Source organism: Aptenodytes patagonicus, chromosome 3 (genome assembly GCF_965638725.1).
Source record: "Aptenodytes patagonicus chromosome 3, bAptPat1.pri.cur, whole genome shotgun sequence".
Taxonomy (NCBI): Eukaryota; Metazoa; Chordata; class Aves; order Sphenisciformes; family Spheniscidae; genus Aptenodytes; species Aptenodytes patagonicus.
This window is the reverse complement of record NC_134951.1, coordinates 3,734,460-3,760,871: the sequence shown is the minus strand read 5'-3', so window position 1 is coordinate 3,760,871 and position 26,412 is coordinate 3,734,460. Positions and strand designations below refer to the sequence as shown.

Here is a 26,412-nt window from a genome sequence, read left to right as displayed (position 1 = left end):
TTCCCTGCTTTAGCATGGATTTTATATGAGACCTTGGATAAATCCTTCACATCTTAGTGCTTCTTCTGTCAAATGGGGACATTATAAAGCTCTACCTCACCGTACTGAACGTAGGTTAGAAGATGTCTCACCGTAAGGACTTCAGGGCGCATTACTAAAGGGATCTGGGGGACTAATTCTTGTGATGTGTCATTCAAGACACATGGGCTTGACTCCTCCATGGTGCTGACTATGGCCTGTGAGTCACTCATTGCTTCTAGCAGGTGATAGGAGAAGTTGAAGGGATATTGTACAACCCCGTGCAGAGAGTCTGAAGATAACCCCAGTCTATGCCAGTCTGACTTGTTATGGGCAGGTGGGATACAGAGCCCACACATGCAGCCACAGGGCTTCCAGCCCCATGGTAGCTGATGTCCTCCTGGCTTGAGAATGCCCACAGAGAGGTGGCAGTGCATGGCGGGTATTTTCCGCTCCCAAGACTAAGCACAGAGTGGGAGGAGTGGGAGTGGGTTTTTTGAAGTGACTTCAGTTTTAAACCAACCCCAACCCTTTGATAAACAAACCTTGGGAGGGAGTTGAAACCCACTCATGCTAGATGAAGGTGCGTCAGTCACCATGTGCAAAAGTCAAAATCAAAATAAAGAAATACTTCCCATGTGATCCAAGTTGCCAGGACTTTTTGTTCTAGTTATAATTGGAGAGATCTATCTAGTTGCTTAGAAATAAGGCCTGGAGAAGTGGAAAAGAAAGGAAAAGTTTATCCCACAGTCTATAAGAATGATACGTTGTATGAAGACGTCACAGGCTAGAAGTAACAGGGAAAGATGGGAATGAGAAACTCATGGTCAAGATGACAAAAGCCAAGGCGTGCTTTGTCATTTAGGTCTGCATAAAATAGCCAGGGAATAATTTCTGTGGCAACACAGTAAGAAGTACTGGAGAAGTCTTTATATGGCTCCATGGTTCCTGTTGATGTCCACCTACTGATCACACCGCCCTTACACCCAGGTCCAGATCCTGCTCATCACTAGGATGCCAAAATTCACATTCGGCACAGAGTCGTGAATTTTTAAACAGCAGCAGGAATATGTCAAAATGTCTAGAGCTACTTCATTCCCCCCCTCAGATCTTAGTGCAAATGAGGAGGCAATGAACTTTTTTGTAAGGGTAGGACTCATCCTGCCTGACTGCTGGTGTTCGCAAGTCCCCGCACTCCCCTGTCAAGGGATGGAGGCAGACACTTCGGGAGCATGAGTCAACCCCCCTTGTCCCACACATGGATCTTAGGACAGGGTGAATCACTTTCTGGGGGTGTCTGCCTCTCTCTGTTGACTCGAGGAGACATTCAGATGACTATCAGCAGGCATGGTACCGTGCAACATGAGTGACTCAGCACACATACTCTCAGCCAGCTCTGTGCAATTTACAGCGAAGACTGTGATTAGTGTAGGTTTCTGCACTGAAAACATTACAGTGGGAAAAGCCTTTATGTGTATACTGGGTTTTTGTTTCTGGTGTATTTTATTCCTCTCTCTACTCCAGAATAAATGAACCCAACAGAAACATTTTTAAGCCAGTGTGACACATCTGTCTCTTGTGGGTTGGCGCTACTTGAGTTTCAGTATACAGGTACATCTAATGCCGTACAATTTTCCAGTATAACAGCACTAAAATAAGACAATACATGCCTTTTTTTTTTTTTTCCTGCTAACCATGGAAAGTTTTTAAACTGAATAGCTAGAAGATACTGCAACAAGCAGTACTTATACACATAGCAGCACTTACCTTACGAATTGTGTGGCATTGCTCAGCCTTCCAAAACTGTTGATTATGTCTACCAAAAATGTAACACATCTGGTAGGTTAAAAATAAATCTAATCTACATCTGTTTGGGGCTGAGGCTATTCACTTTCAGAAGTTTCCATCCATTAGGGTCCCCAGGTCCTATATGCAAGTGTTTCTTATCAACAGTTGAGGACTCAGAATTTGGGTAAAAATGTGGTTTTCTCAAAGATGGTGGCCTAAAGCTTTGATAAGGTCCCTGATCTTACTGGTTTGTTGTTTTTTTTATATTCAGTCTGAAATGCTAGTGCATGCATGAGCCCAAAGCCAAGGTATTCAGAGAGAGACTTGAGAGCTGGTGGAAAGGCATAGTTTTGGTCGACCTACAGGCTGGGAGAATTTCAGTGAGGGGCAGAGGTGGAGGTCTGCCCTGTCTTCTTGGACACCTTCTCCATCACCTCTCCTCCAGACATAGCTGGGCTGGAAGGGGGCAAATCTAATCCCACCACACTGTGGGGTAGGTTCCTCAGAGAGAAGACAACAAAGTCTTCTTTAGATAAAGATAAAGAGTCAGTGGATCTTCCTCCTGTCCCCATGGGAGCCAGGTCCGTGTGGGCAGAGGGAAAAGAGAGAACAAGATAGGAGAAGAAGAAATTTGGAGTTTTCGGACATTTTAGCTTTTTAACCCTGAGCAGCTGCAGCAAGCTGCTGCTTGGGTTTTCTTAAAGTAGTAAAAGCAAAAAAGAGCTGGACCTATTTTCCAGTACGTTAAACATCAGAGATGGAGGGGCGTTTGTTATTGTTTGTTTTGTTTGAAACCACTAGCATTTTTCCTTTAGATTTTATAGGTGGTGCTCCCAGATAAGTCTTTGGCAAAGGTCCAGTCAAAGTCTAGCTACCAAATTATTTAGCTTCCCATCATGGATCTTAGTCCACTGCCTGTTCCCTCACCTGCAGAGCAGTTGTCCAGTGAACAGCAGTGGGAGCAAAGGAATGAGATGCCAGTGGCCTTTTCTTTTCCCAGGAATCTGTCAATTAATTTTTATTATGATGCTTTGCTCAATGAGTTGTTCAATTTACCCTTGCGATAATCAATGGTATTGTATTTTTAAAAGCTCCTGAAGTGTGATGGGGCACTATTTTAGCCATCGGAGCAAATAGTTTAAGTGTTGGTTGTAATGGGGAATAAGTTCAAACCCCTTTGGAATATCACGGGGTGCCTGCCCCATGCCAGGGCGCAAGGGGATGAGTTGGAAAACAAGGGTGACCCCAGGGCAGGCAATGTCCTCACTGGTGGGAGCAGGACCGCAGGGTATGAGTGCACGGGGCAGAGCTGCATGTTGGTAATGACTCCCTCCGCAGTCCCAGACAAGGCAAGGGGATGGACCAGATCCGAGGTCCCTCCAGGGGATCCCACCAGGAGCAGAATGAGACAGGGCTGGAGGCAGGGCTGGAGACACTACTGTGACTTGGATCTGTGGTCCATCCAGAAGACAAGGCTGGAGATAAGCTAACTCCAATATAGGTCTTCAGTCCATCCTGGAAACAGGACAGAGGAGTTGCTGGAGGGATCAGGTTCTTTGTTTTGGGACCATTTGGAGGGTATTGATGAGTCTTCATGTTCCCTGTATTTATACACTCATCTGCATGGGACCACAGGGTGACAAAAAAACTGACCAATGGCCTGTTTTTCCCAAAGGTGAATACAAACAGGGATTCCTGATTAAGGCAGAATCAAGTACAAGTCAATGTGAATGTTGCTTGTATGAAAGTATTTTAGAATAAAAGAGATCCATGCAGTTACAAGGAATATAGATGTCCTGCTCTTGCGATGGTGCACGCCAAGATAGACCCCTTTCTACAGAAAGCAACCTTCATACTTGGGCTGCAGCGTTTAGATGGGCTCTGGATTTTAAATTCTCAAATGTGGATCTCATCAGGATGAGGACAGAGGCTGTTCCCTGTAAGAAGAGAAGAGCTGGGGTGGGGTGGCAGAGCCAACGGCTCAGGAATATAATAAACATCATGTGCTGTGTCAGAGAACTCCTGAATACAGCATCGTTTCCGATTCCCACACTGATATTTCTGTATTTCTCTCCTCTAGACTGTAAGGACAACCTGACGTGAGTTGAACCTTTGGGCTACTGAGCCTGCCCCAGATGCAATAATTTAGTGAGCAGATGATGTTTTCAACCAAACCTCCTGTCTAACTCAGTGGATCTGTGTGTCTTCCGGCAGGTGTGTCCTCTGTGGCCTCCCTGATGTCCCTGGCTTGGGTGCTAGCCTCCTATCACAAGCTTCTTCGGGACTCTAGGGACGACAAGAAGAGTATGAGCTACAGAGGGGCCCTCATCCATGTCTTCTGGCGCCTCTTCACCATCTCATCCCGAGTTCTTTCTTTTGCTCTCTTTGCTTCCATCTTCCAGCTCTACTTTGGGATCTTTGTAGTGGTCCATTGGTGTGCCATGGCTTTCTGGATCATCCATGGTGGGACAGATTTCTGCATGTCTAAGTGGGAGGAGATCCTCTTCAACATGGTGGTAGGGATTGTGTACATTTTCTGCTGGTTTAATGTCAAGGAAGGGCGGACTCGATACAGAATGTTTGCGTATTACACGGTAGTCCTGACGGAGAACGCTACCTTGACACTCCTTTGGTATTTTTACAGAGATCCTGACACTACTGACTCATATGCCGTGCCAGCACTGTGTTGTGTCTTTCTTAGCTTTGCTGCTGGGATAGCTTTGATGCTGTTATATTATGGTGTGCTGCATCCCACGGGGCCAAGAGCTAAGATCCTTGTCAGCTCCTGTTGCGCCGAGCTGCTCTGGGGCATTCCTTTGCCCCCCGATGTTGAGCCCATGGCACCCCAAACCCCTGGGTACCGGGGGGCCCAGGCTACGCCCACCAGAGCGGTCACGGAGCAACAGGAGGAACTCACAGCTGACACTTGCTTGCCCGTTTTCCAGGTGAGAGCAATGGTACCATCTACTCCATCTGGGCGACCCTACCCCCCCGAGGGGCCTCTCATTAAGATTGACATCCCAAGAAAAAGATATCCTGCATGGGATGCTCATTTTGTAGACAGGAGGTTAAGAAGAACTATCAACATCCTCCAGTATGTCACCCCCACAGCTGTAGGTATTAGGTATAGAGATGGACCTCTCTTATATGAGTTGCTACAATATGAATCTTCACTTTAAAAGCTCCTTAAAGCAAAAGTAAAAGAGGGGACCTTATTTTTGTTTACGGTAAACACAGATCATGAAACAAACACAAACCTTCAGATAAGCTTTCTTTCTGGTTGCTGTATGTATAAAAAAAAAAAAAAAAGATATTCTCTATGTTTTGTAAGTAAAAACAAAAAGAAAAACTTTTCTTTTGTTTTTTACACACAAGAAACAGTATTTCAACTTCCACACCTAGGATTCACAGGTGGAGAAGGAGGCATCTCCACATCAGTTTTATACCGTACACCAAGTGTAGAACATTATTTATGGGATTGGTGCTGATTGAAAAATAAAAAAACAAACAAACAAACCTACAACTGCCTTATGCCCTTAGGTGCTGAGTTTCATTAAGTACTGTCACCTTTCTCATGCAAAAGTCTTTGATGATTATATGCCAGGAAAAAAACAACCAACTGAAATACAAACCTTAAAATTAAAAAAAAAAAAAAAAAAAGAAAAGAACAACAACAACAAAAAGAGAGAAATGGATGAAAAAAAATCTTGTTGCTCTTATTGGATTTAGCAGAAAAAACCCAAATGTCTAAAGATAAGAAAGCAAAGCCAAGACAACCCCCATGGAGTTTGATTCTTCCAACAGTTGAAAGACAAAATCAGGTCTGTAACTCAATTTGGCAATGCATTTATAACACCATTTGGCCAAGCCAGCGAGTCTTGACCGAGTCATGTTATAAACGCGATCCCACCATGTAACTGTTTTCCTCGTGTAAATGGGCCATGCGTAATGGTCGGTTTGCACCAGATTAATACGGTAATACAGTATCTGATCTTGTTTCGAACAATTGCACACGCTGAAGCGCCACTGACTTCAGTGGAGCAAATAACAACCGTCTGAGCCCAGAATAAGGCCTGCCACCTTGATTTCTGGAAAATAAGAAATCTGCAAACATTGAAATTGTATACCAAAAACATTACACTAAAGTACATTTACACATATCTAATAACTATTTCAGTAATAATAAAACTCAGCATAGTAGCAAAAAGCGAGTCAATTTAAAGGCACAATACTTGATCGGTGACTGGCAAAATAATTTGACCTACTGTATCATTTTAAGGCATACATGTATTATTTGTAATCTCGTGTAAGACCTGTCACGTCTCATTCAGTGCGAGCCTTAAAGTGATTGTAAAGCATCCTTCGTTCCATTTTGGGGGTTTTTGGGTTTTGATTTTTGTTTTGTTTTGTTTTGTTTTGTTTTTAAGGAAAACAAAACATGAAAATCGGGATAAAAAAAAAAACAAACAACAACAAAACAACCAACAAACTTCTTCAAACGGTAATAACCTGTAAACTGACTCACGTCTTGAGATGATTTGGTGCTTTGTATTTTTGTTGATGTTGTTGTTGTGATTTAGCTGAGAATTCTTCAACTCGGTACATGTGGGGAACTGCTGATAAAAACTGTCTCGTGTCACCCTCTACTGTAAGTACATGGCGAGAAACAACACCAGAGGAAATTCAAGAGTGTAGCGAGAGCATCGTGGTTTAGCTTAGCCTTCTCACCGCAAGGAGATGCTGCCACCTCCGATGATGGCAAAGCCTAGACGGTCACCTGCCGAGGGTTGTGTGGTTGTCTTGACACTTCCAAATAAGCCGCTCGGCGTCTGAACATTCACATCTCTCGAATTCTGTTTCTGTGCTGGAATCTCTTGTTTCGAGTTAAATCACGGGTTTGCGTCTATCCAACACCCTTTTCCGTTTCGAGAGTATTGCTCCTTTAAAGGCATATTCCCGTTTCAGGGCATCTTTTCAATCCCACCATCCCTCTACTTGGGAGGGGAAAAACAACAACAAAATGAGATATTTTTAAGTGAATGCTGTAGTATTTTCTGTGTGTACTTGCAATTTTTTATTCCAGAAATACTGTAACTGTCTAGGGTGCAAAACTCCCATGCTGACCTATTCTGAAGAGAAGATCAGCATGGGGGGGGATATTTTTTAATTATGATTATGATTTTTTTTTAATTTGAGGAATCAGTTGGTTTTTTTAATTATAATAGTATTTAAAGAAACTAGTACCAATTTTATATAACAGTTTAAAGAAGCTGAATGCTTTCTTCGCCTGAATATACCTGAAGAGAAACATTTTTTTCAATCAGTGATCCTTTGCAGTGTTCTGAGAAAATGTTGGGGTTTCTTCAGTTGTTTCATTTTTGTTTTGTAAAGAAAACTTTTAACTGGTGTCTGTCCCTTTCAAGGAGGGCAGGACTCATTCACGCCAAACTATAGACACATGGCAAAGTTTATAAGAAGCCAAATTGTCACTGGTACTGTAATTCCCAGTCAAACTCCATTTCAGGCAAATGTTTCTGGGCTCTGATTACAACCAATATGATGGTCACATTTTCATGCAAAGGGAGGGATTTTGTCTTGTCATCCCCTATCTAAATTCCCACTCCCTTGTTTACTGTGTACATAAATACATATATATACACATATATATTTGTGAAAAGCTTTAATTTCCTTTCTCCATTGTCTGTGTCCCATAACCAGTCGCTTCTCAAGTGTCCTACTAACATTTCACCCTGTTTCTTCCCTAATCAGTATGCTGTCTCCGTAAAAAGAGGTAATTTGTGAAGTGAACTTGCTGTCCCCAGCTACTGAGTCATAACAACAGAGGTGCCCATCCTCCAGCAACAGGCCTGCATTTCTCCTCCCAGGACTTTCTTTTGACTTACCTTTAATACTAGTGTAGACTTACTCTGATCCAGCTCCCTGAGACTCATGCCCTGTGTAAAGACTCTCCTTGGTCCTTCCATGCAGAGCTCTCCTCTACACATCTGCATTTCATTGGCATAAGCATGAGAAAGGAGTGGATGACAAACAACCCTGCTGTTCCTTGGGGACCTTTCCTCCAGGAGATAGCATCCTCATTTTCAAAAGCAACATGAGAAGGTTCCCCTCCCTGAACTTGTCAGTCCTGAGGTCTGGGGCCCTCACCCCACTCCCTGGCCCCACTGAACAGCCGGACCCTGCCGCTTTGCACCAGGACACTGAAATGAGTCAACGAGCCGAGGCACACTCATCAGGAGTCGAGGAGGAGACCCTTCAGTGTTGCCTCTCATGAGCATCTGCAGCCTGCCTTCCCTCAGGAACGGGACCCTTGCTCCAGACCGCCACACCAACAGCCGTCCTCTCCATCCCGTTACGGGAGCGGAGGGGCAAAACACTCTAGAAGTGACCTTACCTCTCAATGCAGTGCTAATTTCTCACAGCCAAACCAGCTTGACTAAGGGCTTGACACACCCCTGTTCCAAAGTCCTCCTTCTTCGTGGCTCGTGGTATGGATAACAATCAAGGCAGGTGCCTCCACTGCTTGTTAAGACTGTTTCATTACGCTTAGTTGCATAAACTTTCTGCCTCCGCTATTAGTCCTTTCTTTGAATGATATCCACTGACATCTTGATTTAGCAAAAGATTTCCAGTGAGAGCCTGTGTCAGCCCTGAAGAACTATTTCTCTTTGAAGGACTTCATTACAGCCTTAACATAAAGCACGTGCTCTACCACTACACCCAGCGAGTTCATGGTGGACAGTTTGGTGTGGTGACCATTTCCTCTTGGGATTATCTGTGATCTTGTTGCCAAACAGCGCCTTTTGCCAAGCCAAAAGCTCGGGGAAGAAAATTACCCCCAGCTCTTTTTTGGTACTAATCCCAATGCTAAGAGTCTAGTCCTCACCTCCTGGTTTTTTTTTGCTCAGGGTCTCTTTGATTTTTGGGGTGCACTTTGGCAGGATGGTCAGTGACTTGTTTTGGTTTCACTTGGTTTTTAACTCCTCAGCTTCTCCCTGGTAGCTTAGTTATACCATGTCCCACCTTCTTGCCAGAAGATACTGCATGAGGGTTTTTTCAAACTGTCATGGAGAAGGTTGAGTCCATATTTATTCACATCACAAGATCAGTGGGCAACTTCTCTGGCACGTTTGTGCTGCTGGATTCACCCTGGGATCATCTAAACCAGCCAACTATGCCGTGCCAGGGCAAAGCCAGGGCACGAGGGCTCCACCATCCTCACTGTTATGTTGTTCAAACCTTCCCTGGCATGGTTTTGACCCACTCCAACGAGCCCTTGGCTCAGGCATAGCTTGCACAGGCGTTGATCCTGGCCAGAGACCATCCCCAATCGGCAGTTTGGATGCAGCCGCTCTGTATCAGGGGTGAAAGATACAGCACTTGTCAGTTGGCTTCATGACCAGAATGGATCCTGGCAGTGCTTAATTTGCTTATAAAGACGTAACTCTATGCCACAGACCAGGATTCAGGACTTGGTGGAGTACATCAGCTCCGATCTGGCATTTTTTCTATTTTCTGCCCGATTCAACGGACAAGGTATTTTTCAGTTCACTTTGTTCTTTTTGCTGAGGTTATAATGCAAACAGTGTCACTTTTATCATGCTGATGTCAACCCATCCATCCATCCCTCCATCCATGTCAGATGGCTGGCATGATTAGTGTGATAGCGTTATACATCTGTAGGCAGCCAATTTGGAGACAGGAATGATTCAGAACAGACCTAATCAACAATGGAAATACAGGAGTTGCAAGGTCCCTGCCCATGCCCTTGTCATGCTTTGCCACCCACACAAGGCATTTTTCATCCGCAGCGTATCCAACCTGAACTGCAGAAGAGGAGCCAATGTTGTATAATTACCAGTGGAAAGTGCAAGCGAGCCACCGATTTCAAGTGTAAATATATATTATTTTCAGTGTTGTGGATTGCAGCTAATTGTCTGCTTCATCCTGTCCTTCTCTGCATCTGCCAAAAGTCAGTAGTCATTTGCATGTATTTTTATTTAAAGCTGACTAGATGAAACAGGACAAAATTAATTTTGGTCTTTAGTCAGTGGTCTGCTAAAACCTGACTGATGCTGCTCACGAGGGGAGCATTGCTATTGACTTTCAGAGAGCAATCATCCTGTGCTCTTCAGATATATTTCTGTACACACAAGATTCACTTCACAATTTATCCCTACCCCTCATCCCTACACCGAAATGCATGACACACCTGTCACCCACGTACCTGCAGCATGAGTAAACCTCCTGAAGAAAATGTGGTCTGACTGTTCGTCCAGCATGATTTCACTGAAGCTCAGAGGTGCTTTGAAAAGGAAAACTTACTACTGTGCATTTGCAAAACCTTTCAGTGCCTGCTTGCTGGGCAGCTTGGGCAAGAGACAATTTGGAAGCTGCCGGAGTCAGCGGAAAATTGTGGAGACAGGCTTTTCTAGGATATTTTCTTCTTTTACTGGGTTAGCTTTTCTCTGGATTCTGTTCAGATCGAATGTGGTCATGCAAAAAACCCAGAAAACAAAAGCCCAAATAACCACAACAAAATAAGGTCTATGCCAATCCCCATAGAAGCTGAGGTAGTTGACGTTAGATGGTAGGGATGATGTGAACTCCGTTGTGTACCCTTTGCTTGCTGAAGCTTGCATGTTGTTATTTTAGCAGTTGTCTAAAGCCCTGGGGCTTTGGGGATGGTAGTTTCCCGGGGTTATGGTTGCTGTTTTTATTTTTTCTTGGAGCTCAGGTGTATTCTGGTGCAGAGAATCTCAGCCTGGTTTGAACGAGAAGATTTGAGGCTATCCCAAATAGACGTGGGCAAACCTTTCACTGTGTGCAGAACGCATTTCCAGACCTTTGGGTACCGCTAGAGATTGTTGCAACCCACTTATTTCTCGATGCGCACCTTCAGAATCTCTTCATTGTTCTGTTGTGTTTGAACGTGGGAATAACGGTGTGGTGGCTCTTTTCTGTTGAGGTGTGATGTGAAGAAAGGTAGGAGCCTTCCTGCTGTGCTAGATACTGCCTGTGTTCAACCCTTGTTCCTTACTTGAAGCTCAGACAGTAGGATAATGAGAAAGATGAGAAAATGAGATGACAGATAGCTGCATATGTTCCATTGGCTCTTCACTGATGAGGAGGGAGGAAATTGGTGACAATTAAAATAAATCTGCGTAAACCATCTGGACCGTGAGGTATATTCAGATGTACACACAACCCAATTGGAAAGTGATGTTGATAAAATACTGTGGACTATCGTTTCCTGTTGTATATTAAAAAACTAAAAAACAAAACAAAGCAAAACCCACAACAAAACAAAGCATTGCAAGCAGACAAAAACCATTTGAGAGCATAAATTTTACTCCCCACCCCCCCGCCTTTGGGACACATGCAGCAAGGCAACCGTTTGAAAGCCAGGCACTTTGTAATACGCGGAGTTATTTGGGTTTGTGCAATGCTGTGTTTGTCAGATGGTCTTTTACAGCGAGCGTAGAAAGTGGCCACGGTCTAAAACTCATTGCAGATTTCTGGGTGAGAGTAATCCTGGGTTTTGACCCCAGCTCTGCCACGAAGTTGCTGTGTAACCTTGGGCAAATGATTTAACCTTTCTGTGCCTACAGTTTACCCATCTGTACATGGGTATAATAATATTTACCTACCTCACAGGGGTGTTGTGAGGCTTAAGGAAATGCGTGTGAGAGGTGCTGGAAGTGCGCCGTAAAAATTTCATTCTTGCTGGGTCTGTGCTGTTATCGGGAATGAGCAGTAAAGGGGTTTGTTACAACACGCAGAAGGAAAACCTGCTGGTGCGTGCATGTGTCAAGAAAGTGATCTTACGTCTTTTCTCTCCACAAAAGCAAGGAATGGAGAAAATTGTTGTGTGCCAACTGAATAGCCTTGCTTTCCTGGTCAACTGTAATGGCACTGTTTGCAATATTATTTTCTTACACAACAGGTGACCTTTCCCTTTTCCTTTCTGTTTCTGGAAACTTGAAACTAAAGATCACAAAAGTATTTCTGAACCGAACAGATTACTGATGAATACTTGAATTTCTTTAAAAATTGCTCTCATCAGCCACGGTTAATGTGCACTAATCTTTCAGTCATCAGCTTCCATCTGAATACAGTGAAAAATTTGCTCACGCTGTTTTGGAATAGCCTGGACCTTATTTGGGAGGCTGGTATACTGTTTGCTGAGGACTCTTGTAGGCATGGGAAAACTAGAGTCTCAACTGATAAACACGTGAAAAATCTTTTTTCTTTTTGTTCTTGCCTTTTAAGTTTCTTGACTGCCTAAGACAGCACAATAATTGCAGTTTACTTGGTTGTACAGTAGCTTTTTTTTTAACTGTTTCCTTATGCGAAGGGTGAAGGTGGGTTGTGAAAGGATAAACTAGACTCAACGCTGCTCACACGCGACTCTTCTCGAAGTACCCGCTTCCCTGGAGAAAAATCTGTGCCATGTCCAGAGAGACTAGACCAGGCCTGCCTTCACCATCCTCCCGCAGGCAAAACTTCCCTTGCCATCAGCGGGAGTTCTGACTGTCGAATATGTGTCCATCGAGGTGGATTCATCCCCGGTTGAACCCCAAGACACTCGGGTGAAACCCAGGATAACTTTCTTTAGAACGAGGGAAGGGATCCAGTTCATTGCTCCAAATATCGCCACTGGTCAGATAATTTGGAAGGGGAAAAAAGCATGTGGTGGAAAGCCTGGGGTTTTTTTCTGTTTTTGAGCCAAGTGTTTTTATTGTCTAAGTGTCCTGACCATTATATAATGTCTCTTTTGGAAATGCAATGCGAGGCAAGACTCCCTGCTCCCTTTTAGAAAAGCTTTTTGAAGTCTACTCATGCACTCCTTACTCAGGCAAAACTCCTGGGTTTTGTTGTTGGGTCTCGTTTTCTCTCCTGAGTAAGGACTGTGAAATCTGGCCTGCTCTGGATAACCGGGTGGTGTTTCAGGCGGCCGTTGTCTTCTCTAACCCAAGACTTGCCTTGCATGAAGCAAGAACGAAGCTAGGAAACCCTCCTCCTCCAGCTGTGTCTTGGTCTGCCACGTACCTTCCCTGTACCTTTTCTGTATCCACCATGGAGAGGTAGTTCAAAATCTTCTGGCTACATGGGCCAGGCTCTTCCACACGACTAACCAGGCAGCTGCATATCTTCCCGCTGGGGCAGAGCAAATTCAGAAGCCCTACTCTTGAAGATGAGCCACTGCTCATCTGCATCGGCTTTGGGTCTGCTCCTTCCCGTTCTTCTCCCCAGCCATTTATTTGCCCTGTTTTAAGCACTCAGCTCAGTGCTTCTGGGTTCTTTTTACTGCTTCTGTTCCAAAAAGATTGAAGCTGGGAAAAAAACAGCAATGTAACTCCTTCGGTGCTATGCTAACTGCTTTGTTCGACCTAACCAAATGCTGGCCAACGTATAGATTTTCCCTCTTTGTCCTAAGAAGCACCACACATCTGTGTCTTGAACAGGGATGGACTGAGAGGAGTGGGAGAGGGCAAGTGCAGTTTTGAAAGCAATTAGAGTCTCGTGTGTATCTAGTAGAGCAAAAAAAAGATGTAAATGCAGACTGCTTTCAAAGCTAGTTGTCGCCCACCTCGTGGAAGTAAATAGGATATAGCCTAAAAGGTATGGAGGGCATTATATATATATATATATAAAAAAAAAAAAGACAAAAAGTTCTCCTTATCAATAAATCGCCCTTTAATTTTCCTGAAAAGGTACTGTTCAACAGTAAATACACCTGGCTGTGCTTGCACCCGGTTGTTTTGCTTTGACCCACTTCAGCAGCAACGGCTACTTTAACTGCAAAGGTAAAAAAGCAGGAGGAGCGTGAGAACTCCTCCTACTATATATTAGGCCTGATGTGAAGTGGATGACTATGAATTTTCAGGATTAAAGGGACTAATCAACATGTATGTCTGTGTCTATATACACAGTCCTGTAGAAATATAGAAAAGCATACATGCCATGTTACTGCAACAGTATATATGTTTTAATATATATAAACACATTGTGAATTCCAAAGGGCTTTTTGAGATGAGGAAGGTAGTTTCTGGTGTGAGGTGCTAGCAATTTGGGATTTGCAAGCAGGGTTGAAATAAATATTCCTTGTATGTTCTTTTTTAAACTAAAAACAGAGACAAAAGACCATCAGAAGCTTAAGATCCTTCTGAGGAAATGCTGTACCACCTGATCTTCCATTTCTTAAGAAATTTGGAAGCCAAAATCAGACCAAAAATGAGGGCCAAACACAGTGTCAGTATAAATCAGTAAAGCTCCACTGATGTCCAGGTGCCTCCTTACACTCCCTATGCTACAAATAGTCATTTCTGCTGGTGCCAGGGGAGCCCAAACTGGGGCCTACTGTTTTTGTTTCTTAACCTGTGATAACAGATTTCCTGTCTGAGCTTGTAGATTTTGTCAAAACCCAGGCAAAACTTGGACAAAATCAGGAGTTTCTTTCCAAGCGGAGCCATCTGAGTGTAGCACAGCCCTGACCTACACGGGGGCTTTGTAGCCTCTGGCTTTAGCTGAGGAAGAGGTGGTTTCCCCTTCCGCCAGTATCGCCATTGCAATGAGAACAGCCCTGTTAATACTCGCAGCAAACCGGGCCCTCTTTTGCAGGGATTAAACCCCCCAAATCTGATTTCAAGCCCTCAGAATTCAAATGCCAAATGCCACTCAGAGGGAATGATTATTGTTTTCTCTCCAGATGTCATTCCCGTTCATCAGTCACAAGGACAAGCCGTTCATATTTTCCTTTCTAGCGGTATTTACCAATAAAACACACTGCCAGTGCCAGAGCCTCCTTCCCTCGGACCCAGCTGAACACCACCTGCATGCCGCCCCCGTCTTTCCTCCCCTTTCCTCCACCTTAAAAACAAACACTGTTCTTTCCCACGTAGCGAAAATCCAGGACAAATGCCAGATGATTACACCTGCAATCTGTTCGCTTTAGGATTTTATTTCAGTTTCTGAGGGCATACGGGTACACACAGGGACACGCACCCGCAGAAATTTCAGTAGCCTGAAGTTGAAGCCACTTGACTTCAATGGACTTGCTCGGAGCTGACACTGCTGCAAGAGAAACTATACACCAAGTGTACCCCAGGCGACCCCCTCAAATTACTACAGTTTCACACCATTCCCATATAACCTGTTTTTTTCAACAGTTACTGAAGCCTGGGTATCACTGGGTATCAACAAATTTACAACGGATAAGTAGTAGGGGAAGTGGACTGGTTCACACTTACCCATAGACGCCCTAGTACTAGTCGAGCAATTAAACAAGCCTTAAATTGGATGTAATTGCAGCCATTTGGAGAGTTGTGATGCGTGTTTTCTAAAAAAGTGTCTAAATCGGTATCACAGCCAAATCCGTTGGCCCCCATCTTCTCTATGTAGGGAGAGTGAGCGGGAAGAGATTTTACGTTGAACGTCAGTTCGCCATTAGCTACAAAATGTGCCCCCTCCCAAAATGGATCTAAAACTTTTTTCCTTTTTATGGAAAACATTTTCCTATCAGAAAAAAACAGTGGTTTTGGCTAATGTTTCCACTCTGCAAACTGTTTTACCATTCCAGCCTTTTGTTCCAATGAGGAATGGGAAGTAGTTTCGAAAATGTTTAAATTACTCAGGGAAGGACTATTTCACATCTAGGTCTGGTGACTTCCACTCATGTCATCGGGCCAAGTTCAGACCATTCCACTAGAGCCAATGTGATTACCCAGTATGAAACCAGTATGAGATAATAGCCGGGGTGAGGCCCTCGCGTGGTCTCCTGTGTGTTCCCTATCACAGACTTACGGTGATGTGCTCGGGAACCTGACATAGCATGCCCCATCATGGAGCTGTTCCCCTAAAAACAGGATTTTCACAGAAAGGCTGTATATTTTGGAGGCTTTGAATGACTTTTTGGTTACAAGGAAATGTCATCCCTTCGGTGTGTATATTTTTGGATGCGCTGTTGTACACAGAAGGTGAAATCATGGTGCCTGAAGATACACGTTCTCTCTCCATCTCTGCCGTGGGCTGTTGGTTGGGAAAGCCAAGGGGATTTTAGGGTTGTCTCTGCTGGCAGATGTACTATGTTCCCTAGTACCATTGGCCTGTACTCCAGGGCATGTGATATGGGAATGGTGAGGCTGTTGCCTGGCTTCCACCACCGATTCCACCTTCAGCCCTGCCACGCTTGCCCCAGGTGTCGCAACATGGGTTTAAAGATCCTTGTCTACCCTGTGAAAGCGCTGGGAGGACAGACTAGTGACGTACTTCGTGCAAAGCTCTTGAGCGCCTTCCGATTGAAAGGAATTCTGAAAGTTCACAGTATCTTCTCAAATTAGCTTTCATCCTAGGAGCATTTTTGATTAGTGAATTTTGATAGTACTGGAAAATTGGCACAGCCATAGAGAATAGCACAATTTAAATACTGATATTTCAGAAGTGCCACTTTTCCCATAAACATTGAAATTTGACTAATCACTGCTAGAACTCGTTGTTACCATTCAAAACCCAGAAAATACTCTTGCACTTGATTCCTCAGATAAACCTTATTCAAGGAGAACAAATTCCCCAATCACTACAAAATGCTAAAAAGAAGCTATTAAAGCAGGACACCTGGGCTTTTCTAATGTTTTTGAATGCAATAAACTGTATCCACTCAATGTTGTCCATTTGCCTTGCAGTAGGCACACTGGGACTGCAGCCAGGCTTAGGATCCCCTTGTGCTAAGGACTTTCCCAAAGCACGGAGAGACATGGACCTGCCCTAAAATAGCCTTCAGTTTCACTGTGGTTGGTTGTGTGACCTTGGGCAAGTCGTGTAACTGCTCTGTGCCTCGGTTTCCCCATCTGTAAAACGGGAGGTGTAAAGCCTACCTCACAAGGATGATGCGAGGATTATTTAGTCGATGCTGGTGAAGTGCTTCAAGACCTTAAAATCAAAAGCGTTGCAGGACTGCAGTGGTGTTGGGCAGAGCAGGACAAAGCAATGCATCATGTCACCTTTCCCCTGTCTCCACGCAGCCCAGCAGAGACAGAGAGGCAGGCTGATCTGAATTTGGGTTTCTCGAGGAGGACTAGCACAACCCACGCAAGATGCCACGCGAAGCTTTTGGGGAGTGCTTTTCTCCATCCCCTGAAATGCTCCACTCTCCCTTTGGAAAGCATTCGGGGAAGTCAACTGAGAAGCCAAGGATTTAGCACGGTCCCGTTGGGTCATGGAATTGGAGAAAGCAGAGATGGAAAGAGCACGTGGGTCATCAGGTGCATTCCCAAGAACTCATGCCACAGGCATCCCTGTGTCTTATTCTCCCACCCTAAATCCTGTCTGGTTGGAAATCTTCCAAAGAAGGGGTTTGCTCCCCCCAGACCCTCTTGATCAGGCACGTCAGACAGAAATAATGGTCTAAGCTTTCCTAGCAAGTACATTTTTTGTTAACTAAGCTTGAAACTAAGTCATGCCCACGCCTTGAATCTTGCCTTATTAACCAAACTCAGCCCGTTCTGGACCCAGGTCATTCATCTGAAGTTGTCTTTCCAGTGCCGTTCTGACCCAGCGTGGCTTGCAGGTGAAGATGCCTGTCCATCCAAGTTAGGATCAAGGAGCTGGTAGTTAGTCTGGGAGATGGCTCCTTCCTAGGTCACTTCTGCATCTGAGCCATCCTTAGTGGGGGTCGAGAGAGACCGAGATCCAAATTAGACCCCCAAAAGTAGATCTGAATGAACAAGGAAAACTACTTCAAGTCCTGCCACAGGCAACTCCTTTTCTCCCCCACAGTGGCATTTCAACACCATTTCTAGCTTCTCCCAGCAAGCTGCACACGTGGTGCTCGGGAGATACAAGGACTGCCAACAACCCCTGCTCTGAGCTGGCCAAAAGAAGTGGCCGAGGGCAAACCTGACCCTCCTTTCGCATCCAGCGAGCGCATTTCTGCCCATCTCGGTGGCGTTGCCCTTGATTTGGTGCAATGCCGCCGAGAGCAGGGGCAGGCTGTTTGTCAGCAGCTGTCTGAAAAACTACGGTGGTTTAGATGGGATGGGCTGACAGGTGTCAACACGATGCAAAACTGGTGCTATTAACTTGGCATAGAGTGCCTGCGAGTCTCTTCTTTTTCTTTTTCGATCACCAAGCAATTACCTTACGCATGGGAAGCCCGTTGTTTATAGACAGTGTCTGTAGCGACTTCTCGTTTCACAGGAGGGCTCTAAGTATCTACTCTGTCTTATTCCCCAGCTCTTCCTCTGATTTCTATGTCTTGGAGGGCAAGGTGTGCATGCGTGTGTGTGCTTGAGTGTGAATTTATGAGCAAAAGAAATAGAGCAAGGGCCAACCCAAATATTTAGTGCAATGGAGGTTTTGACCGAGTAAGGAGTGAATGAGCAGCACGGGCTAAGACGTCGGAAAACCACATGTGCAGATTTTGATCTCCGTCTCAGTCCAGCGGGACTTCTATAAATCCATCAAGATCATTGTCTGTGTCCAGGACAATTTCTTCTCTGGGCTCCCAGGGAGTGACAGATTGCGATATTCAGGGCAGGGCTCCACAGAGGGATGAGATCAGACTCGCTGAGCGCCTTCGACTTCCCCCGGTTTAGCGGAAGCTGAAGGCATCCAGCACATCCCAGGAGGCAGCCCACGTGAGGTTGTGCCCTGTTTGTGTTAGATTATGCTTTGAGCATTCAAAGTTCAATTCTGTTTTCCTTACACCGGTGCAAGCATGTTGAACATGACAAGATGTGGTCATTTTAATTTAGGAAGGCTGTAAGTGTCCAAAGTGCTAGATAAGAGCTCGCAAAATCAACGTGCCCCTTAAAAGACCAAATTCTGGTCTCGATTTCACCAAGGCACCAGCCACCCTGCATGAACCCCACTATTTTTTCTGGGAATGCCCTGGTTTTTCTGCCATCAGCGAGGCCAGAATTTGGCCTGGCCCCACCCGCCCTCATTAACTCCAAAAAGCCCTTTATGTTTGTTGATGACGGCTGTGTTAGGGCAGCAACATTTCGATTCTCAAAACCTTGTGGTGCCTTTTCTTGTGGTGCTTACCCTTCACAGGACTTCAGTCAAGGCAACCACTTGCATCAAACAGCAACGCCAGTACTTTTCCTCTGTATTACGTGCCAGTGCAGTAACAGACTTTAATGTATACGTATATAAATATAGATAGATAGATATATTGCTATAGTTATAATTATATATATATAATTGAGGTTCTGATGCCGCTGTACGGGGAATGGGCCATTCCCCTGCAGGATTATACACTGCTCGAGTGAAACCAACAGCTCAACGTCCTGTAAAGCATTGCAACCTTGGCAAGGAGCTTCTCTTTCTCGCGTTCGTTTTCCGGCTCCCTTCTCTCCTCCTGCCCTTCTCCTCCCCGCTCCCAGAAACGCACTCCGTGAAAGCTGCTGTTTCGCACCGTAGCAATTTCTCCAAATAGCTCTCCCCATCGCCAGCATATGCCGCAAGGCGACGTCTTCCTCCCGCCGCGGCATGGGGAGGTCTCCCCTTGCCGCGAAAGGAGGATGGTGGGGCCGGCGGGGCAGCATCCCGGGGCAGCATCCCGGGGCAGCATCCTTGCCTTTTCTTTGCACCAGGGCGATGCAACCCGCCAGGTGGCAAGCGGCGTTATTCCCCGCTAGCAAAACCATCCGCTGGTGAGCCTCTCCATCTCAGCTTCCCCAGCGAGACAGCAACTTGGTGTATTTTTTTTTTTTTTCTCTTCGGATGCTCGGTTTCCCGCGCTGCTCCGAGCGAGCCAAGCGCCGCAGCCCTCGCTGGCGGGGAGGAGGGAAGCTGGCGAAGGCGGTTTGCTTTGCTCACGCGAGTAGTTCTGCCTGACTTCAGGGGGGACGGGACTTCTTTTTGTCAAGGGACTGCTGGGTTGGGTCAATCGTCACCTTATCGTTACCTTTGAAGTATTGCTGAAACTACAGACAGATGATAGAACAGATGTTGAGTGAAGGTATTTTTTACTAAAGGGAACAACACCAATAATACTGTAAAAGGTGCTAGAATCAAACCTCATTTTATATACTTCGGTTCTTAGAGAAAAACAAAAAATACACAGAATTCTTCCTGTGCAGCCTTACTGTAGATTGTTATAACCAACTCTTTATCCAAAAAACAAAAAAAAGTGAAAAGGTTAAAAAAAGGACAAAAACGAAGCGATCCTGTACAAAGTGTAACAAATATGACTTTCCTATATAAATGTAAATGATCAGACATATATTAAAATGCACTTGAGGCAGGCAGCAAGCATGAAAAGCTTTTGAAGTATCCTTTTTAATGCACTACACCTGTCTTTTTTCGTTTGGCTGGTGCAAGAGGGAATGTGCCAAGTCGCTTTTATTTCCTTTTAATTCTGTTTGTGATTTTTGGGAAAAGGGAAGAGGGATGGAAAGAGGGTGGGAGGTTTAGCTAGCACGGAAACCTGGAATATTCATCTTAATTTTGGGGGTATTTTTTGTTTTGTTTTGTTGTTAGTTTATGACATTGGTGACAGCGTTTGGACTCACACTTCATTTCTCAAATGCTTTTGAAAGCTTTGCTGCCTGCCCCAGGTGCTGAGCATAACTCTTACCTCAAGAACGCTTACAAAAGAAGTCAATTGTTTTTTCCCATCTCTGGCAAGTTAAAGCAAAGAAATGACAACAACAACAAAAAAAAACAAAAAAAAAGAAAAAAAAAAGAAAAAGCAAACAACCAGCAGTGAATGAAGGAATGAAAATTAAAAAAGAAGGAAGTCAAAGCAGAGGTTTGGTGATCAAACCGAGCCATTCTGGTGCTTTTCCCCTTTTTGTGTTGCTAATGATCAAAATTACATGAGATGGGCTTAGACAAGTTTGTGGTCTTAGGATGTAGCAAAAAATGTATTTAAAAAGAATACAAATTTGCATGGAAAAAACTCTGATGGAACATTTAAAGAATGGCTGTTTCAGTGTCAGACGTTTAATGTTAGCATGTGTGTGTGCTGTATATACCTTTTCATGTGTGACATGTACAGTTGACTGAGGAAAAAAAAAACATATGGAACCGAACAAAAAATAATAATCAAATGCTATTTTATCAGATGATGCACTTTTTCACCTTGATGAGAAGCCACTGTTCACAACTATGCAATCTTCCAGTTTCTCTCTCTATCTCTTCTCTCCAACCTCAAATTTCCCAACTATTTTCCATAACCTAAGCCGTTTTTTCTTTTGTACAAAGAAACACAAGAAGTTCCAAACTCTGGTTCAAGGTGAGAGTGCTACTGTGACTTTTCTCAAACGATAAGAGCTAACAAACAGACAAACAAAAGGGGTTTGGTTTGGTTTTGTTTTTAAGAAAAAGGAGGTTCGGACATGACCCTCTTTATGTTCTCTAAGTGAATCGATGTTTTCTACATGTGCCAGGCTTCTGTTGACTGTTTTTGAGTTTGGTTTTGTTTCTTGATTCATTTTTCTCTCTCTTGGGTTTTAGGATTTTTTTAAGTTTGTTTTCTTATGTACTTCTTTTCTTTTTTAATTCTGGTTTTGTATTGTAGGTATTGGGGATGTGAAGATGAAGGTGAAATTTGGCTTAACTTCAAGTGTTTTAGTACATATGTGTGCTATATGTATATAGTTTTCTACATAGAAAATTTTACGCGCTTTTTAACGCACTTTACGACTTGTATGTACAAAGTTGTCTATATAGAAAATGTAGCGAGTGTTACCCGACCTTCAAAGAAGAGAGTTTTGATTAAGAGGAGTTCAGATGTTTGAGTATCTCACGCACGCGCATGCGCGCGTGTGTGTGTGTATAATATACTATATTATATATTATAGAAATATATAATAGCGTATGTCCATGTTAGGGTGTGTATAATATATACACACATCCAAACACATGATCATGCCCATCTATACCATAAAAGTAGAGGGGGTTTGTATTTCTTTAAGGTTTTCAAGCTACAATATATAGCCTGACTCTGCTGGGTAAACTTCTTCCCTGTCCTTAGAGGAAAGGTAGAAAATTGTCCTCCCCTGTTATTCACAGTGCATATTCCTGGGGGCGACTTAGCCTTGATAACCTTTCTTTCCCCACCCCGGTTTACCAGAGGGTGCCGAGGAGGGAGTGTTGGTGAGGAAACAGGGTCATCCAGTGATGAGCTCAGGAAACCACGAGACCACGAGATGTGGCTGCCACGTCCCCCGCCAACCGCTGACTCACCATGCAACTTAGAGCGCACCACTCCCACTCCTCTGTGCCTGTCAAACTGGGGTTGCTAATGCTTACCAAGCCTTTAAGCACTTTGCACTCACGGTCCCTCTCTGCAAGTTCCGCAGGGTCCCCCTCAATACCAGTGGGAGGTGATTTGGGCCAGTTTACAGTGAGATCTTCACCAACCTACCCCTTGTCCTCCATTTCTCTTCTGTTCTGGTAGCCCACTGCTGCCTCGTTGGGCCATGCTTTGACCTTCATCCCCTCACCATTATGTTTTAAATGAGCACTGCTGTGCTTCTCCTTCCTTCCACTCAAGGCTTCCCCACCCTTGAGAGCCATGGCCCACCACACTAACACTCTTCAAATTCCTTTATCAGACTCTCCTCAGCCATGGTACCTCCAGGCACTAAAACAACTTGGCAAAGGGCAAAACCCTGGGTTGCTGCCATTAGCCCACTCTTGCCCTACATACTACACACAGACCTGATGGTCTTGATCCTTATGGGTCCCTTCCAACTTGAGATATTCTGTGATTCTATGAGCTCAAGTTTCTTGAGGTAGGGCAAATGAAACCCTATTTCTGACTCATTGGACACATGATTTAGTGAAGCTCTTCCAAGTGACCAAGGGACAGCTGGGCTGGGTATCATACACAGCTGTGGATACAGAAAGGGTCCTTACTAGAGCCAGTAAACGTGGGAAGGATGAGGGAAATGGATTTGTGGCACCTCTTCCATGTGTCAGTGGGAACACAAGTGTCCACATCAGTCTGTGGCAGCATGGGTGTTTCTTCCAGCCAGTCTTTTGGGCTTGACTCCTTAACAAGAACTTCACGTCAGCCTTCCTACTAAAGTTAAAGCCACATTTATTTGAGAACAACTGTAGTGGAAAAGCTGGGGGCAGTCTTCCCATCTTGCACAACATCATGGCTGTAGCTGTTGGCAGTCGATTGGTTGATCTATAAATCCAGGTGGGCTCAGAAACCTCCTGTGAGTGCTTCATGTAAATCAGCTCTCTAGAAAGCAGCATTCACACCTAAATAATTTATTGCAGGACATCTCACCCAGCCTTACATGTTACACATTGTCTGTTTGATGGTATAATATGTAACACAGCTGTATTGCCTCAGATGTCCTCTTACCCGCTCTTCCTGCGCAAACGTGGGCTCTTCCATCTCTCTGCATTGACAGGCTTTAGGCTCTGGTTGTCGCTGGTGTTTGCAAGGAGCTATAGTTGTCCCTTGGACTTGCCATTAGGATACTGGCATCTGTGGGCTGTGTTAATGGTTAATCCCCCACACAAGTCAAAGACAGTATTTTTTCCCCCGCCGGCTCTCTTTAAGGCAAAACACCTCATTTCCTTCCCTGAAAATGTAGTGCCGAGAGGTGCCCACCTAAGGAGGCCAAGTGGAGTCATCCTCTGCCCCACTTAGCAGTTTGTACTGAAGCCTTGAGGAAAAAAATGAAGATACTTTTCTAATTGCTAGATTCAGCGAATAGAGGAACCTAGAGGACAAGTTTGACTCAATCCATAACCTTGCAGCTGAAATCTTTTAAGTTCATACACTCCAATTTCTTAAAGGGAGTAACTTGCAAAGGCTTCTTCCTTCCATGACTCACCAAGAAAACCTGTGTAAGGGAAAGAAATACACGGAGGATGCTTGGCAATATATTCTTCCTCTCCAGGTTACCCAGCCCCTTCAAAGCAAAGCAACGCACCCATCAGAGTTGAAATAAAAGCAGACCTGTGTTTCAGTTCAAAATGCCTTTTTGTGACATGAAAAACCAAATCTTTAAGAGTGTGTTTGGCAAACGGCAGGAGACGTTCACTTTGTGGACAAGTATAAAGCCACTTGCAGCTTTCAGACCCTAAGAGAAAGCATATTTCTTGACACACACACATACACACACATCCCTGGTTGGGGATGTTTCTCCAAAGTACTTTGCCTGCTGGCTCTATGAGCATGGGGTCCAATTCTCTAATTTAGCCAGAAAAGCTGGGTATCCAGTGAGTTATCAAGGACCCTTCCATACTCAAGAGAGACAGCAAGATACTTCCAGGTAGGGATTCATCCCAGTTGGTTTCCAGTTTAGATCAGTTGTGTGCCCTTTAGCTGGTTACGTTTAGGTGAGTTGAATCCCGCCAAAAGCGGACAGGATTTACCACGCTTCCAAACCATTTCCCACCACGGCTTACCGTGAGACTTGTCCTCTTTCCGCTCTGCCAAGGAACATTCAAAGTTATCTCCTTCAGCGTAGCTCCATGCTTGCTCAGCAGCCCCTGCTGAAGTGGCACATCCACATCAGGCATTCCCCTCCCAGGACTAAGGGCATGAGGCTGCAATTCAGAGTGGGACCCGCTCAAGAGAGGGGGGAATTTGATTTTCTTAAGTGATACACACTTTCTGTGACAGTCTTCTGGTCACCCCAGGGGTTCACAAAAAAACCCTTGAAAATTAATGCACAAGCAATGACCTTCTGTGTGTTTTCCTAAAGGATAGGGTCACTCTTTGGCTAGGCGAAAAGCAAAAAGTAAAATCTGAGCTACAACAGTGACTTGTTTAGTAGATTCACACAGCGAGCTGGTAACAATCGCATTGGCTTCTTCTCCTGCTCATTAGCAATCTGTTCTGGTCAATTCTCCTCATTTTCTTTAATTCAGCCATGACATTGTAAATGACGTGAGAATAAAGCTCAGATTGCCACCGTTTACAGAACAGCTGGGGAATTATACTCCTTCCAGGGCACCACGTCCTACCTTTGCAAGAAGATTAGGAGATGTTCGAGCAGCAGCAAAGCGGCTGCCTCATCCAGAGCCTCAAACTTGTTTTTGTCTGTGTTTCATGTCAAGCACCTGAGAGCTCCTTACGTCTCTGATAATATGTGGTTACGGCATCCTGCGCTATGAGGGTGTCATGCCCTTCCTTTGCTGCACATGCCACCTCACGGATGAGGACGGTCCAATGGCCCAGAGAGCTTTTACCAACCACCCCTGTGTTCAACCTTATTGGAAGGATTTTCCTGTATCCAACCCGGTCCCCCCCTGCTATAGTTAAACCCACTGCTTCTCATCTTCATGTCTTTTCTCCTGTGGAAGCACCAGGTACACATTGTCCTGGATTGATAGACTAAGTTTAAAAGCCAGGAAGCCCAAGGCTATTCCAAATCACTCCCAAGCTATTGTGATGAGAATTAACTGAAGAGCCCCAGTCATCCAGGTGCCTTAACAAGTCTTGTGGGAGCGCAGACCAAGCAGCCAGATCCCACCAGGTACCAACACCGGTCACACCAACACCCGGTCACTTCACTGGTACCGCCTTTCTTGCCACGTATCTGCTGTTGCCTGAAAAGAGCAACAGAATCCATCAAGGGGCTGCCCTTCTACCGAAGCCTTGTTTCGTTGGCCATCGTCAACAAGTCCAAGCCGATATTCACTAGCATACGTTGGTGAATGTAGCCTCAAGCGTTCCCAGGCTGTGCTGCTTCCCCTTGGCCATCAAAAAGGGAGGGGAAATGGCTTATCTTTCTTTCGCTTATGTTCAACCCCAGTAGATTCCCCTACTGTGGATTCCGCCCTCTTTGTCTGCCCTCATGCACTACTAGTACCCCGAGAACACAGGCTATTTCTCAGAGCTGTTTTATCAACATTAAAAGTCATGAAAAATCAATGGAAAAATTTCCCTTGGAGATGACTGCTTTGTAGGAAACGCTTCTGATTTACTTTCCCCCGTTTTTCCCCCCTTTCTAAATGTCATTATTTTTAAATGGGCTCTAATATCAATATCAATGTTAGTAGGATCCATTGATTAAGCTGTGAATCAAAGCTCACTGCTGTGTTGGATATACATATGTTAATGACAATTGCGTTAAGCCAAATTTAGCAGCTGGACTCTTCGACATCCCTTTGTTTTGTATCTACCTCACTATGATTTCTTTGATTTCTTGTGATTTAGTGTTGTATACAATGTCAGAGGTGATATGTAGATAAAAATATATATATATAAAAAAAAAATATATATTTTTTGCTTTGCAATAAAGCTCAAAGCTATAACATGAATATTCATAAAATGTCATAATCTTTATTGTAATGTTCCCTTCTTAGTTGTAAAATCCTGTCTGGATCCTATTTTCCTGTACACTAGAATCGATATTGTGTTCATGAGTGAACGGTTATTCTTTCTGTTACGTTTCCATTTAAGTGATATTTTGGAGATGTGAGATAGACACCAGAATTGTCAAACATGAATTGGTTTACTTTCCCCCCCCCCCCCCAAATACAGCCTGTTTGTAACTGGAATCAAACAGCGAAATTGAAAGAAAATGATTTGCAGTCCTGATCTTTCAATTTTGGTTTGTCTGATAACATTTAATTTGGCAGGAGGTGGAGAAGGAGCAAAAA

General features: G+C 44.4%; 1 protein-coding gene across 2 annotated transcripts in view; it reads left to right on the top strand.

The window, feature by feature from the left end:
- The window catches only part of XKR6 (XK related 6), a 190,683-nt gene extending 185,590 nt beyond the window's left edge, over positions 1-5,093 (top strand). For both annotated transcript variants that reach the window (XM_076332580.1, XM_076332579.1), the window contains one exon: positions 4,021-5,093. In XM_076332580.1, the coding sequence (XP_076188695.1) occupies positions 4,021-4,985 (965 nt within the window). In that variant the 3' untranslated portion in view covers positions 4,986-5,093. The remainder of the gene's footprint in view (positions 1-4,020) is intronic.
- The last annotated feature ends 21,319 nt before the right edge of the window (positions 5,094-26,412 follow it).